Source organism: Electrona antarctica (genome assembly GCF_951216825.1).
Source record: "Electrona antarctica genome assembly, contig: scaffold_165, whole genome shotgun sequence".
Lineage (NCBI taxonomy): Eukaryota > Metazoa > Chordata > Actinopteri > Myctophiformes > Myctophidae > Electrona > Electrona antarctica.
The window spans coordinates 87,338-104,837 of record NW_027637220.1 but is presented as its reverse complement, the minus strand read 5'-3'; the positions used below and the strand labels follow the sequence as shown (position 1 = coordinate 104,837).

The 17,500-nt window shown below is 45.2% G+C and overlaps 1 protein-coding gene across 1 annotated transcript in view; it reads right to left on the bottom strand.

The window, feature by feature from the left end:
- Nucleotides 1-17,500, bottom strand: part of LOC306919049 (endothelin-converting enzyme-like 1) — a 96,272-nt gene that overhangs the window by 12,991 nt on the left and 65,781 nt on the right. The window contains exons 14-16 of the mRNA XM_079531891.1: nt 15,305-15,356; nt 1,407-1,474; nt 745-869 (exon numbers count right to left, since the gene is read on the bottom strand). Coding sequence (XP_079388017.1) covers nt 745-869; nt 1,407-1,474; nt 15,305-15,356 — 245 coding nt within the window. The remainder of the gene's footprint in view (nt 1-744; nt 870-1,406; nt 1,475-15,304; nt 15,357-17,500) is intronic.

The window sequence follows — 17,500 nt, the reverse complement described above, 5'->3', positions numbered from 1 at the left end:
TTTAGCCCATATATACCTATACAGTTTTATATAAACATTTTAGGAGTGAATACATATGTTTCGATGCCTGTGACAGCCTCTCAGCTGGTCAAACAATGCTGCTCCGCTGTTCTACGACAGAAAAACAGGTGAGGACAAAGCGTACGACAGCTCCCGACCAGACGTGGTTTTTGTCTTGGCTCAAGTTCAAAATCAAACGTTGGCGCAAATCATAAATGCCGAAAATTGCGGTAATTTCGGCGTACACCCATATTTTGGCGTACGCACGGTTGATAAATGAGGGCCCTAATGTCCTGTCAGAATCACCCTGGCTAGTAGACCTAATGTCCTGTCAGAATCACCCTGGCTAGTAGACCTAATGTCCTGTCAGAATCACCCTGGCTAGTAGACCTAATGTCCTGTCAGAATCACCCTGGCTAGTAGACCTAATGTCCTGTCAGAATCAGTTGAGAATCAAAATAATCCAATGTTGTCCAACTTGAGAGGATTTTTTTACTTTATTTACTGGACTATATTCCACTGTAACGTTCTTAGTTTACGTATGATTCGTGATAACTACTGTTCTACATGTATATGATCGATCATGTTGCTTGTTGTTCTTTAAATCGCTCTGGATTAAGAGCATCTGCTAAATGCCTAAATTGCGTGAGTGCGTGCGTGTGTGCGTGCGTACGTGTGTGCGTGCGTGCGTGTGCGTTTGTGCGTGCGTGCGTGCCTTTGTGCGTGTGTGTGTGTGCGACCCACCATCTGGTTGTACACGGTGAAGTTGTCGTACAGCTTGACGATGCACTCGGCTCTCTTCTGGAACTTCCTGTACGAGTCCTCCGTCCACCACTGCTTCAGGTTGCCATGGCGATCGTACTGGCCCCCTAGTGGAGACATAAAACATTACATCACTGAGATGATGATCGTACTGCCCCCTAGTGGAGACATGAACCATTACATCACTGCCCCCTAGTGGAGACATGAAGCATTACATCACTGAGATGATGATAGGCGGGCCATTATTTATTCCAGTATCACTAACAATGTTAATAGTCGGTCATTCTTTGAGTTCTGTTGTAGTCGATGTGGACTAAAGAGTTGTCATTCTTACCCCAGTCGTCATAACCATGAGTCATTCTAACCCCAGTCGTCATAACCATGAGTCATTCTAACCCCAGTCGTCATAACCATGAGTCATTCTTACCCCAGTCGTCATAACCATGAGTCATTCTAACCCCAGTCGTCATAACCATGAGTCATTCTTACCCCAGTCGTCATAACCATGAGTCATTCTAACCCCAGTCGTCATAACCATGAGTCATTCTTACCCCAGTCGTCATAACCATGAGTCATTCTAACCCCAGTCGTCATAACCATGAGTCATTCTTACCCCAGTCGTCATAACCATGAGTCATTCTTACCCCAGTCGTCATAACCATGAGTCAGCTCATGGCCTATGATGGCTCCAATCCCTCCATAGTTCAGAGACCTGGAAGCAGCCGAGAGAACAGTGGATTACTACTAGAAAAATAATACTGCTCTGAACGTCACAGAACAACCAACCAGACCACAGAATACTAGCAGGCGTTTTGATTTCAAAACGGGTGAAAAAAGGCAGGCGAGCTCAGCAGGAAGGGGAGGGGAGGGGAGGGGAGGGGAGGGGAGGGGAGTCCCTCAAAGTTATTTCGAATGGTTTGAGCCTCAATCACCACTCTGATATAACCAGTCCTTGTCATTTCGTTCTGGACTTTGAAAGCAGTTTTAGCTGCAGTACCACAATGTCCTGAGGTGGTGGCGGGGGCGCTGATATGCAGATTATTTAATATTTGAGTCATTATAATACTGATGCTAGATAAACCCAGGCTTGTTTCCCTTCCATGCCAGCTTGGAAAATCAACAATGGTGGACATTGTAAACAAAGTGGAAATACAAATTTGGAACTAAAGACTGAAGAGAGGGAGGAATTATACAAAGTAGGGTGACATTGATGACATCACGATGAGGACAAAATCAGTTGAGCTGTTCCTGAGAGCGATTTCCATTAAAGCACCCAATATGATATGAAAGCCTGATTGTTCAAAATTGGTTATTTGTGGGGATAGAAAACACATATGGGAGCCCCAAAAACACAAAATAAATGGAAAAAGTTGCATTTTATTGGATTTTAGGGTCCTTTAATGTGTGTGTGTGTGTCTGTGTGTCTCTGTGTGCAGGGCGTTGCTGAAAATGAGCACTCGTGCTCAGCTACTACCCTGCAGGGTAAATAACGGAGAGAGAGAATAAAAAACGTGGATGCAGTCTTCTGTGTCCTGATGTTCTTGCAGCAGTGACTTCTACTCTGCATATATGCATTTGTTTCATCACCCCCGACCTCTGGGTGTGTCCTTGACCACCAGGCTGGCTCAGTGTGTGTGTGTGTGTGTGTGTGTGTGTGTGTGTGTGTGTGTGTGTGTGTGTGTGTGTGTGTGTGTGTGTGTGTGTGTGTGTGTGTGTGCGCGTGTGTGTGTGTGTGTGTGCTGTAATGGGAAAATGACATTTCAATCCATGTAACCTTTCTTGCTCACAGAGGTAGAACAGGAGGCCATCTTCCACCTGTTACCAGCAGTCAAAAGCCTATTTGTGTGAATTCTAGCAGACTGGAAAAGACCATATAAAGTCATGTGTTAAATGAGTGTCCTGTTCTTTTCCAACCATGTGTTTGTTATTTTGAGAACTCTCGAACTGTATAAGAGAGGGTGTCAACCTGTGATGGGGAGATGTCATGATACATTCGTGTGGATGGCATTCTCCAGGAGCGCTCTTGATTAAACCCGTGATTGTGTTACCAACACTTTTAACCCTTTATTTGGTTCTGGACTTCGACTTCATTACACTTTGATTATGAGTTAAGGTTCCCACTACATTTATGACGCAAGTGAGCAAGGGTCGTGTCATTCTGTCCGTCCGCACACTCTTTTTTCATTGAATCAGCTGCAGCAAGGCAAATACGCGCTACTCAAACGCAGTGACGTGCCGTTCCGTGGACTTGGAGGTGTTGGATGGGCAGGTGACCACGTCTTTTAAGGTAAGAAAGTGTTGTGATACAATCCGTAAAATAGGATGATTAGTTTTTGGTAAATGTGAATACTCGAGTGGTGACAGTCCCTCGTCTTAAAAGTGTGTGGTAAATACTCCGAGTGGTAACAGTCCCTCCTCAATATTTAAAAGTGTGTGGTAAATACTCCGAGTGGTAACAGTCCCTCGTCAATATTTAAAAGTGTATGGTAAATACTCCGAGTGGTGACAGTCCCTCGTCAATATTTGAAAGTGTTGGTCGTATAGTTTAAGAAGTGTATAGTTTAAGAAGTATAGTTTAAGTTGAACATAATTTAATATGTATAGTTTAAGAAGTGTATAGTTTAAGAAGTATAGTTTAAGTTGAACATAATTTAATATCGATAATCGACATGCCGATGTAACATCTCGTTCACGTTGAAAGAGTATAGGCTTCGTACGGGTATCCTGTATTGTGTATATATGTGCTGAAAAAAAAAAAAAAAAAAGAAAAAGGGGGGACATATGTATACATGGATTTGGGGAAGTGTGTTTATGTGTGTGAGACTGAACAATAGGATTTGTAAAGGGTGACGTATGCCTGAGACATGCATGGTATGAACGAGGTCATCCTGTAGCAAGCCACGGCTGAACAAACAAATCTGTAATTAGTACTGCAAGTCCCTAGGGCTGCAAATATCTGTGATTCCACGTGTGACAATTGTGGAAAAGAAGAAAGAATTAAGTGTGAAAACACAAATGTACTCAGTGTGAGCCTAGGACTTTATGAGGTAGTGGTTGACTCTGCTCTAATTTCTGTTTCTTTTCTCTTTTGTGTTTTTCCCTGAGTCTACGGAGCAATGGGCAACCAGCAAGGTGGGGTGTCTCAGACGCTGTCAGGGTCAGCAGAATTTATGGTGGCCAAATGGGGAGTGGGGATCCTGGAGCAGATCATTTTATGGCACAGATTAACTGAAGGAAAGTTCCCACTTATGGGGACTTTAAGTACCTCTAAATTAAGAGAATGTAGGGAGTCCTTAGAGCAGTATGAGAGAACGACAGGGAAGAAAATAAAATACATAGACTGGGATGGGTTCAGAAAATGGGAAAGGGAGGCTGAATGCAGAGAGAGTAGGCAAACAAAAGCTTTATTATATAAAGATGAGTGTGAGGAACAGGGCAGACGTAAAAGATTAAAGAATACTAGACAAGACACCCTTCAGCCCCCACCGTATGCCTGTGCCCAACCACCAGCACAGCAGGAGGGCGTGCAAGCAGTTGTCCCACCGCATCTTCTAGCCATGCAAGGCCTGCCACCACTTCAACTACAACAACAAGAAGAACCCCCAGTATTGGCACCACAACCTCCCCCTAACCCAGCAGGGGACTTGTATGCGGCAGCTGGCCTGCTAGCGGACAATGCAGCTGTCAGGCCTGACCCTGTGCTTGGACTGGACGATGAAGGGGTCGGGGGAGCTGTGGGGGGTCACCTTGGGGTGGGGGAGAAGGTAACAGCAGACTTATTGGAGCTTCCTGGTGCCGGCATTCACGAGAAGGGAGAACAGATGGGCAAGCTACAGCAGGACTTATTGCAGCTTGAGAGAAAGGTGGAAGGACTTTCTCTTGGGCAGGAGGAAAAAATGACACTTCGCAGTGACACGAAGCGACAGCAGTTGCTACCTTTGATCCCGTACCCAAACCCTCATCCTAGGCCAGGGCCGGGAGCAGACCAGGCCGACATAGCAGCCTATTCTGATATGGTACAAGTCCAACGGAACTGGACTCCAGATGAATTTAATGACATAGTCCGAGAATTACCCAATCCCAGGGTCGATGTGGAACAATGGTGCACAGCAATATTGGACTTGATTGACATGTATGAGCCGTCAGCGAGAGAATTGGAATCCATATTCCGCAAGAACTTTGGTTTGAAGTGGCAGCGTCTCCGGGGGGATTTTGACGTGAATGGGGTCCGAAATGATCTCGTCACGGGACAGTTGCAAAATCAAGGTGGCCTTTTTCACAGAGTGAGACAGGCCTTCCCTGTGCGTACAGATTGGCCAAAAATACACAGTACAAAGCAGCTTTTGGATGAGGCCTGTGACACTTACAGAAATCGAATGGAGGATTGCTTCCAGAAATACTGTGGGGTTGCACAAGACAATGCAGCCTACAATGACTTGCTAAAGACTGCACTGATAAATGGCCTACTCCCCTCAATTAATAATCGCGTGATGATTTCCTGCATCGGCTGGGAGACCAGACCCCTAGCAGAGGTGTGGACTCACGCCCAGCATGCCGAGCGGTACGCATTATCACAGGACGAAGGGAGGAAGAAGAAGCTGGAGTTAGCTCAGTTGATGTTTTATGGACAACAGGTGGGACAACAGACTCAGCAGAAGACTGGCAAGGCCCGGAAATGGAGCGAAGGGAGAGGGGGTAGCAGGAGCCAGAGGGGCCGGCAAGACTTCTTCTGCTTCTACTGTGCTGAAGATGGCCATATGGAAAGAGATTGCCCTATAAATAGGAGAGCATGGTTGCGCCGCACAGATCAGTGTGACGAGCCAGGTGCCGGCTCTTCACAGAGGGGGGGGCCTGATGGAAATACGAGCAGGGACACACAGGCCCCATATCCACAGATTGGGTGGCACAGCTCGAATGACGATGGGGACACAAGGAGGAGCAACAAACGCCAGAGGGACCACGGAGAAGGACAGCAGGGGAACCACGGGAACAGGCAACAAGGAGACAACTGGGGCAGGCAACAGAGAGACAACGGAGACCGACGCCAATGGGACCATGAGGGTCGGGGCCAGTGGCAATATGGTCCAGGTGACAATGTGACAGTCACCAATCCGAATCGCCTATAGGATACGGGAGGAATGGCTGAAGGGGTAACTAGAGAGGTAGAAACTAAGGTCAGTCAGTTCATGCAAGTTTCAGTAACCCCAGATGAGGCCCCAGTCCTGAATCTTCTTGTGAATGGTGAGTCTATTTCTTTTCTTGTTGACACTGGTGCCAGTGTGTCAGTAATAAGAAGGGAGGAGATGCCTAATGCATCCCTTTCCTGTAAATCAATGACTACGATTGGTGCCTCTGGTGAGCCGTGTATAGAAGCAGTAACGAACCCATTACCAGTCGTACATGGCGACATTAAAATAGAGCATAAATTTCTGTCATCCACTGTATGCCCTGTTAATTTGATGGGGCGTGATTTACTTTGCAGATTTGGTGTTAAATTGGATTGTTCCAGTGACGGCATACTGTTATCCTGTCCAGCACTGGGACTCTACAATTTATCCGTCACAAAGGGTAAGCCCACAGACTGGCATTATTGCTGGGACCTTTCTGATGGAGACTTGTCTAGAAAGTTGCACAGTATGATACCTGAAGGTTTCACCAAGCCGGCACTATGGAGCTGCATTGCTCATTTATCACCATTCACAAGAGATTTGACCTATGAGAATTTCTGGTTCAATAACAAGAATCAAGATGACATACACTTAGGAAGAATATACACAAACAGGCAGTTTAGTGCTATATGTCTAGATTTAACGGAAACACAGATGTTGTATTATACAGGGAAAATCGCACACATACCCCTAGGGAAAACACAAGGGGAGTGGGGTGAGATAGGGCCATGGCTACAATTAGTGGTCCAGGCTCAAGATTGGCAGCAGGTCAACACAGACACATTCTTTTCACCTAGCAAAAAGACATATTCTACCTTTTTAAATGTAGATTGCATGATGATTAGGACATCAACCAGCACGGAGTCACAGGAGCAGTTGTGTAAACTAATGGTGTTAGATAACACCCCAGAGCAGACATCCTCATTACTTGCACAGGTGCCAGACATTTTGTGGGCAAAAGACAAGTATGACATAGGGTGTATAAAAAACGCAAAGCCCGTTATTGTCTCTCCTAAATCAACATTTAGGCCGTATAAGGCCCAGTACCCTTTAAGTAAAGAGGCAGAAATTGGGATAGCAGAAGTACACGCCTCCTTGGTTGCTAGGGGAGCGATCATAGAATGTCCAAGTTCTCCCTGCAATAGTCCCATCCTTCCGATTAGGAAAGCGTCTGGGGCATGGAGATTTGTCCAAGATTTACGCATAATTAATGAGGCGGTGTACGCACCAGCCCCAGTGGTTCCAAATGTGGTGACTATAATGTCACAGGTCCCAGCGACTGCATGTTATTTTACGGTGTGTGATTTGGCGAATGCTTATTTCAGTTTGAAAGTCCATCCAGATAGCCAATTTTGGTTTGCGTTTACTTTCAAGGGTAAAAAATGGACGTGGACCGTGATGCCACAAGGTTATTCGGCTAGTCCAACACTATTTTCAGAGGCAATGTCAACTAATCTTGAGGCTTTTGTGCCTCCGAATGGAAGCATTTTAATAGGATATGTGGATGATTTGCTTTTATGCAGTAATTCAAAAATAGCGTGTGAAGGGGACACCATCGCCCTGTTACAGTTCCTTGCTGAGAACGGACACCGAGTTTCTAAAGATAAACTGCAAATTGTGAAACAAGAGGTCAAATACCTAGGTCACATTATCACACCAGATGGACGCAGTTTAGGGCCAGACAGGGTGAGTGCTATTTTAGCCATTCCTCAAGCAACAAATAAGCAGCAGCTGATGTCACTCCTAGGTGTTGCTGGCTACTGCAGGCCGTGGATTCAGGACTTCGCGGAAATAACAGAACCATTGTCCGCTTTGATCTATGGTGGGAAAAAATTAGCTATGTCAGACCACCTAGAATGGACAACTGAGGCAATAGGTGCCCTGACAGTCCTTAAGCAGGCTTTAACTAAATCCCCATGTCTTGGTCTGCCTAATTATGACAAACCTTTCCATTTGTTTGTTGCAGAAAGAGAGGGTTTCATGTCTGCAGTATTGACACAGACTCATGGTGACAGGCAACGGCCAGTGGGTTATTATTCAAAACGTTTAGATAGTGTGGCCAGAGGGTTAGTCCCATGCCTCAGGGCTGTCGAAGCCGCCACCACAGCTGTCTTAGCAACAGCTGACATAGTGGCAATGCATCCTTTAACTGTCCATGTCTCACATGCAGTACATGCATTGATTTCGCAGGCACGAACTGCACATTTGACGCCGGCACGCCTTTTACACTACCAGAATGTGTTATTAACCATGGCTCATGTCACTTTGAAAAGATGTACAGTCCTTAACCCTGCTAATCTCCTTCCTACAGATGATGATGGAGAACCGCATGCATGCATACAATTAGTGGATGTCATGTCAAAGCCAAGAATAGATCTGACAGACAGTGAGTTGCCAAATTCCGACATAATCTGGTATGTGGACGGTTCAGCACAGCGGTGTAAAGACACCGGAGTGCCACTAGTGGCCTATGCTGTTTGTTCAGACACCTCAATCATTGAAAGTGCTAAACTACCAACACACTTATCAAGTCAGGCTGCAGAATTATTTGCGTTGACTAGGGCATGTGTCCTCGCGGCAGGTAAGACGGTGACCATCTACACAGACAGTAAATATTGTTTTAGTGTCTGTCATGATTTCCATGCAATATGGGAGCACAGAGGGTTCCTTACATCTTCAGGCAAGCCTATTGCACACCACATGTTGGTAAAGAATTTGTTAGCAGCTATTATGTTACCTAAAACAATAGCTGTTTGTAAATGCCAAGCTCACACTCGAGCATCAGACCCTGTATCACGGGGGAATGCATTTGCTGATAAGATTGCCAAGGCCACCGCCGTATCCCCAGTTGCAACCGTGCTACAAATGGCAGTGCTCCCAGCTCAAGTGGACCCTTTTTCTATTAATGATGTATCTTTGTTACAGACAGGAGCGGACGCACGAGAAAAAGCACTATGGAAGAAAAAGTGCACACTTGACACAGACACTGGCATCTGGGTGGACCCTTCAGGTCTCCCAGCCATGCCAAGAAACGTGTTCCCTTATTTGGCTAAAATCTCACATGGACAAGATCACTCATCTAAAACTAAGATGACTGACCTTGTAAACAAATACTGGTTTGCCCCAGGGTTTACAACCTACGCTGACCGGTTTTGTTCAAAATGTGTAATTTGCATGACATATAATATCGGACGAGGCCTAGTTGTGCCAATGTCGGCCCAACCAAAACCGGATGGGCCTTTTGAATATCTTATGATGGATTTCATCACATTGAACCCATGTCAGCGTTACAAATATGCTCTAGTTATTGTGGACATGTGGTCGAGATGGGTGGAATGTTACCCATGTCGCGATGAGAGTGCCAAAACAGTGGCCGATATCCTATTACGGCATATTTTTCCAAGATGGGGGCTTTGTAGTAAATTGGGTTCGGATAATGGTTCTCATTTTGTAAACAAAGTGATCCAGAGTCTTGCAGAAAACCTTCAATTTGATTTAAAGAGGCATTGTTCTTATCATCCAAAATCAGCCGCCCCAGTGGAGCGGGCTAACCAGACTTTGAAGAATAAATTGACTAAATTGATGGCTGAAACAAATCTGACATGGGTACAGCTGCTTCCTCTGGCCTTAATGTACATGAGAGGACGTACACATGCGACACTTGGTCTGTCCCCTTATGAAATTTTAATGGGCAGACCAATGAGAATGACTAACATGCCTTTCCCACAGAGTAGAATGACATTAATGAATATTGACGACGAGATGATTAAATATTGTCTCGCACTTAACAAAGTCCTAAGGGATATTTATCCAAAGGTGAAGGCAGCGCTACCGGACCCCAAGGCAGGGCAGTTGCACAACCTGGAGCCAGGCGAGTGGGTGGTGGTGAAGGACCTACGCCGGCAGTACTGGTATCAACCGCGCTGGCTAGGCCCCTACCAAGTTCTTCTCATCACACCAACGGCAGTGAAAGTTGCTGAGAGGGATACCTGGATTCACGCCTCTCACTGCAGACGATTCGATCGACACCCATCCACTACCCCACACTGACCAGTATGTGCCTGCGTCGTGAGTATATTGGAGGAAAGAAAACAATGACACCCATATACACATCCAAGAATAACCCTTCCAAGGTCTCCTGGATCATGATGGCAGCTGGTCTCACTCTGTGCCTGGCAGTGTGGGTGTGGACGAGGGGGGAGGATCCAGGATTTTCAGGGTCAGTGAAAGACAGAGTCCGGCGGGACATCCATCACCCTAACTTGGCCATGTCAATGACGCTGAGTTTCGCGGTACAGATGAATTACACAAATTGTTGGATTTGTCAACATTTACCAACTAGTACGACTGCACCATTGTGGATGAGTATCCCACTGACAAGAGATGAATGGCTACAGTATGATTGGCAAGGGTTGAGTGATGACCACGTACTATGGGATCACGAGTGCCATAAGGGAAAGAATCTGGGGCTTAATCCTGGAAGCCGATACAGACAAATAGGAGTGTTTATAACGGTTAACCCATGGAGTCAATATGCAAAAGTGCTTGAGTTCATAGCAGCGGGGGTGAATAGAGAGAAGTTACCCCTGGGATTCAATAAAACTGTGATATTACGGGTGGGGGCATTACAATCTGGGACTGTGAGAAAATCTGGGACTGTGGGAAACGAGACTGGGGAGTTTTTATTCAAGGTTGAAACAATCCATGGTCAAACAAATTGTACTATACAAAATCCGGATTTAGTTGCATGTACACAAATGAAGTCTAGACCCTTCCTTAATTGCTATTCTGAAATACTATTTGACCCTAGAGGAAAGACACCTCAAATATCTGGAAAGATGACATGTCAGCCTTATGATTGTCAGAAGCACGTACAAACTAAAATTATCTTCCGGTCTTCATCTGCATGTAAAATTATGCCCATTCTGCAGGCAGCAAATGTAAAGTACTGTTTTACGGGACAGATCAACAAAATTAATGTACCTGTAGGTGAAAGTTCTTGTGAAAGTGAAACTATAATGATAACCAATCTTAGTCGCCCATCCTACTTACCAGAAAAAGTTTATGCTGTGTGTGGGGGAAAGGCGTACACGCATCTCCCTTCAAATAGCCAAGGGCTGTGTTATTTGGCCCGCGTTATCCCAATGATTAGAAAAGTAAATATGACAGAAATCCAAACTTTATACTCTGAGCACATGAGGAAAACGACTCGTAAAAAACGTACACTAAATTGGTGGCAGAAAATCCTAGGTGTAATAATCCCTAATTACGGAGTCTACAATACACAGAACGAACTTGAAGCCCTGTCAACTGTCTTAGAGAAACACATGAATGACTCCGACACAGCCGTGTCAGCTTTGGCACTTGAAGTGAATGAAATAAAGATTATTACCTTACAGAATAGGATGGTTTTGGATGTTATGCTTGCAAGTAAAGGTGGGGCATGCAAGGTAATTGGTACAGAATGTTGTAGCTATGTTTCCGATCCCTCACAAGCAATCGCTAGACTCCACAATGATACCCAGATGGGGGTGCAGGAGTTGCACACAAATCATGGGGGGCTATTCTGGGGACTGTTTGAGGATTGGTTTGGAGGGATTGGAAACACTTGGACACGTACACTGATTTTGATTGTCATGACGGTGATGGTATTACTTTTAGTGTTTGTTTGCATTTCAACTTGCATTCGAGCAGTAATGTCAAAAATTGTTGGACCAACACCTGAGGTAATAATCCAACCGGTAAGGCAACAATGGGTACCACCTTTCAACAATAGTAATATTGTTTAAACTATAGGAGAAGTGGGGATGTGGGTGGTGTTTCTGATGGGGGATAATGGTTTGGGGTTAATTCTAATTTAATTCTAGATGTGTTTAAATTCATTGTTCTAAAAATGTATTCTAGATGTGTTTAAGTTTAATTCTAATTTAATTCTAGATGTGTTTAAATTCATTGTTCTAAAAATTTAATTCTAGATGTGTTTAAATTCAGTGTTCTAAAAATTTAATTCTAGATGTGTTTAAATTCATTGTTCTAAAAATTAATTCTAGATGTGTTTAAGTTTATCTTTCTAATTTAATTCTAGATGTGTTTAATTTCATTGTTCTAAAATTAATTCTAGATGTGTTTAAGTTTATCTGTCTAATTCAATGCTAGATGTGTTTAATTTTATCTGTTTAAATTAATTATAGATGTGCCTAAAACTTTATTGGTATATTTCTCTATAGATGTGAGGTGATTTTATTTAAAGTTAAAATGAGAAAATGTAAGTTAACAGACTCATGGTAACTGATTCAAAGTGTTTCCCCTGTTATTGTGTAAAAAGAAAATACATTGTAATTATCTGACTTCAGGCCGGAATGGTGGTCGCTCAAAAAAGTAGAGAGAAAACAAAACAAACAAAACAAACCTCTCATGGGGGCCGTTTAGGAATTTCCTTACATAGAAAAATGAAGAATTAATAAGGTTTTCGCCTAGACTTGTTGTCAGATAAATACATTTGAAGTGCTTAAAATGTCATACTGTCAAATGGCCATGAGAAATGGCCAGAGGGGGGATTGTAATGGGAAAATGACATTTCAATCCATGTAACCTTTCTTGCTCACAGAGGTAGAACAGGAGGCCATCTTCCACCTGTTACCAGCAGTCAAAAGCCTATTTGTGTGAATTCTAGCAGACTGGAAAAGACCATATAAAGTCATGTGTTAAATGAGTGTCCTGTTCTTTTCCAACCATGTGTTTGTTATTTTGAGAACTCTCGAACTGTATAAGAGAGGGTGTCAACCTGTGATGGGGAGATGTCATGATACATTCGTGTGGATGGCATTCTCCAGGAGCGCTCTTGATTAAACCCGTGATTGTGTTACCAACACTTTTAACCCTTTATTTGGTTCTGGACTTCGACTTCATTACACTTTGATTATGAGTTAAGGTTCCCACTACAGTGCGTGTGTGTGCGGTCCACTCAGCCCATGCAGAATGCAGCGCAGAGCAATAGGAGGGCAGCAGCAGGGCTGTTCGTAACGCTGCTGCTCCTGGAAATAACTTTCTGACAGTTAGTCGATAGGCTGTTACTCAGTGACCGCTGCTCTCTGATAGGCTGTTACTCAGTGACCGCTACTCGCTCTCTGAACTAAACGCCTCAATGAAGCTTCATTACACTCAGTGTGATGTGTGTGTGCGCGTGCACGTGTGCACGCTCGCACGCACACTCGCACGCACGCACGCATGCACGCAACAAAGGTGATGTAGGCTGTATCATCAAACACGGTTAAATACTATCATTAATATTGATAAGCATTGATGACAGGAACCAGTGGTCGCCACAATGAATAGATGGACTGACTGCTAGATCCTTATAATAATGAGGTGCGTGCGTGCGTGCGTGCGTGCGTGCGTGCGTGCGTGCGTGCGTGCGTGCGTTCGTACACACACACACCTCATTATGCGTCGCGAGACATGGCCAAAGCATTTCCGGGGGTCCCCAGCCAAAAACCCAGGGTTAGTAACATAGCTTAAAGTGGTGTTTAATTATGGTGCTTTAATAATATACAACAACAGCTTTTCCTCGTTCCCCGTCATGTTTACATCTAGTCCAAAAGGCAGAAAATGTATCCATGACAACGAACGGATATGGAGGTTCCCTCAGGCTGGCCAATCCTACTGCCTGACAAAGTGTACCACGGTGTCTTGCTGGAGGTACACGTGCTTTTGGTTCTGATTCAAATACATCATTGGGGCGGCTGTGGCTCAGGAGGTAGAGCAGGTCGTCCAATGATCCCTGGGTCGGCGGTTCGAATCCCGGCTCCTCCTCCTGTCTACATGTCGAAGTGTCCTTGGGCAAGACACTGAACCCCACATTGCCTCCAATGAGTCGGTCGGTGTGAGCTCACCACCGTTGGTGTGTGAATGTGGGAAGTGAGGACGCTGGCGTTGACTATTCACCGCTTCACCTCCCAATGTGTGAATGAATGAAATAAATGCTTTACATTGTAAAGCGCTTTGAGCACTTGGAAAAGCGCTATAAAAATGCAATTCATTGCTGGCCTGGACCGTGGGTCAGCGGTCCATCCTGGGCCGTGGCTCAGAGGTCCATCCTGGGCCGTGGCTCAGAGGTCCATCCTGGGCCGTGGCTCAGAGGTCCATCCTGGGCCGTGGCTCAGAGGTCCATCCTGGGCCGTGGCTCAGCGGTCCATCCTGGGCCGTGCCTCAGAGGTCCATCCTGGGCCGTGGCTCAGAGGTCCATCCTGGGCAGTGGCTCAGCGGTCCATCCTGGGCCGTGGCTCGGCGGTCCATCCTGGGCCGTGGCTCAGCGGTCCATAGCGTGGCACTCGGTGCCGCGATACGAGCTTGTAGAGCTGCTTTTTTTTCAATAGCTAAAAGTATAACATAATGCTTCAAAACACCAAAAGGGGTTCCTTCACGTCCACAATGGGTTAACCTAGTTCAGGTTAAAAGAGAGTTCCTCCAGGCCAGCGGCGGTGGGTTAACCTAGTTCAGGTTTAAAGAGAGTTCCTCCAGGCCAGCGGCGGTGGGTTAACCTAGTTCAGGTTAAAAGAGAGTTCCTCCAGGCCAGCGGCGGTGGGTTTATTAAAGAGAGTTCCTCCAGGCCAGCGGCGGTGGGTTTATTGGGAAGGTGATCGTTGCACAGGTTATTTCCGCCCCCGTACTCTTAACCCTCTGGGACTGGCAGGGAATGACAACGTGTCTCATTAGCGCAGCCCTTGTCCACTAATTGAGCTCCTGGTGGATATAATGAATTGGTTTAATTAGGTATAAGTGAGAATCAAAGCATGTGAGACTGAGGGTGGCCCCTCAACAGCTGTGGCTTCCAATTGGCCGAAGAGTTGCTTTTCAGTGTTGCCAGATCATGCGAGAGAAACAAGCAGTCATGAGGTCGCCGGCAAACAGCCGCGGCACCTTGGGCCGCGAGCCACGGCGGCCCAGTGTTTCCTCTAAGCAGCGCTATAGTGTTTCCTAATCCGCGACGCCACGTCTACTGATGTCGCTGCCGGAGAATGCACTACACTACAAGCTCACCATGAGTCGCGATGTGACACGCGTTGTGAGCTTGTAGATCTGCTAAAGTATAACATATAATATAATGCTTAAAACACCCAAAAAGGGGGTCCCGACTCCCGGATGAGTTTAAAACCCCAGAAGAGACGCCCATGGAGGAGGCGTTCTGTGCGGCGAAGGTGTGCACGCCCACACACATGCATGCCACACACATGCACGCCCACACACATGCACGCCCCCACACACATGCATGCCACACACATGCACGCCCACACACACTTACTGGGGAAGGTGTGCTCAATGCACACCCACACACACATGCACGCCCACACACATGCACGCCCACAAACACTTACTGTGGAAACTCTGGGTCATAGAGGGTGGGCTGAAGGATGCCTGCAGGAAACACTGAGGAGGAGAGACACAAACATTTGTATTTATTTGATTTAACCTTTATTTAAACAGTAAAAACATTTGTATTTATTTGATTTAACCTTTATTTAAACAGTAAAAAAAACACACTGAGACTGAAGTCTCTTTTACAAGTATGAACTACTGGCCAAGAGGCAGAAATAGAATTACACTTCGATACCACATCGTAGCCTAAATGTTACATTTTGGACCAGCAAATACAACATCTATAAAACACCTCAAAGTACCAGTGAAATAAATACAACAAATCACCAAAGTGCTAATCTTTTAGTAGCAGGGAAAAATACACAATGTACAAAATATAAACCCGAAATAATAAATATACAGGCATGATGAATTGAACATGGTGGGCCCTATTGCAAACAAGTGTAATACTTGATGGTGTCGTCCACAGTTAACAGTTTTGTACTCACTCACTCACTCACTCACTCACTCACTCACTCACTCACTCACTCACTCACTCACTCACTCACTCACTCACTCACTCACTCACTCACTCACTCAATCAACATAGTCATAGTAATCAACATACAAACATGTGCAGGTGTTGGACTGAACATCTAAGATGGTCCTTTTGAAACTTCTCAAGGGAACTTTCAAAGGCAACTTTAGTCTGGACTGCAGGTCGCTCCACGACCACCAGGGGGCCAAAGAAGGTCATTCCTGATGAAGACCCGAAGGGGTCGAAACGTTGAATCCTTCTAATAAAATACTAGTGGGAGCTTAAGAACGGTGTGCAGACAGCCTACCTTCTTTCTGTACGTATTAAGAACAGAGTGAGGACAGCCTACCTTCTTTAGGTACGTATTAAGAACAGAGTGAGGACAGCCTACCTTCTTTATGTACGTATTAAGAACAGAGTGAGGACAGCCTACCTTCTTTATGTACGACAAAGAAGGCCAGACATTTTGAATGCTGGTACTACACACGGTAGCCGAGAATGTTACCGTAGAGTATATATGAATAGAGACGGCACCAGATTTCTCCTCCATCCACTTGCATTAAGTTGCTCAAAAGCGCATGAGGCGATTTCACTCCTCCTTCCGGGTAGGAACAGAGTGCATTCTGGGATTGATTGGGCCAAACACATGAACGCGCTGCCGTTGACTATCATTGAACGCGTTCACGTATGAAACAGCGTGCACATGTCATCATGAACGTGCACAATGATAGTCAACGGACCAGCGCGTTCATGAGTTTGGCCCAGCGCTGCAATACCAAATTCGGCCACTATGTCCATTTGGCCTCAGGGTTTCCTCCGGGTGCCGTCTCTATTCATATATACTCTAAGGTCAGGACAAGCAGAGAGAGAGAGGAAGAACAATAACGTTGTCAGTTTTCAGTTGTAAAACGCAGGGCTCTTACGATGTTATGATTTCATTGTCTTATTTTTAATGTGACCTTTGCTGTGTGTGAGTCGAGTTAAATTAAGAGATTTTAATGAGAGCGATTCACCCACTCCATGTATATTTATATTTATTCATTTCGTCATTAAAGTTGACAATATGGAGGAACCGTTTTTGGTTTTTTTTGTGGATCTTGCACGTTTTAAAATGTGCTGCATTCTCTGGATTCCCTGGAGGTAAATATGCTCCATTCTCTGGATTCCCTGGAGGTAAATATGCTCATTCTCTGGATTCCCTGGATGTAAATATGCTGCATTCTCTGGATTCCCTGGAGGTAAATATGCTGCATTCTCTGGATTCCCTGGAGGTAAATATGCTCCATTCTCTGGATTCCCTGGAGGTAAATATGCTGCATTCTCTGGATTCCCTGGAGGTAAATATGCTCATTCTCTGGATTCCCTGGATGTAAATATGCTGCATTCTCTGGATTCCCTGGATGTAAATATGCTGCATTCTCTGGATTCCCTGGATGTAAATATGCTCCATTCTCTGGATTCCCTGGATGTAAATATGCTGCATTCTCTGGATTCCCTGGAGGTAAATATGCTGCATTCTCTGGATTCCCTGGAGGTAAATATGCTCCATTCTCTGGATTCCCTGGATGTAAATATGCTGCATTCTCTGGATTCCCTGGATGTAAATATGCTGCATTCTCTGGATTCCCTGGAGGTAAATATGCTGCATTCTCTGGATTCCCTGGAGGTAAATATGCTG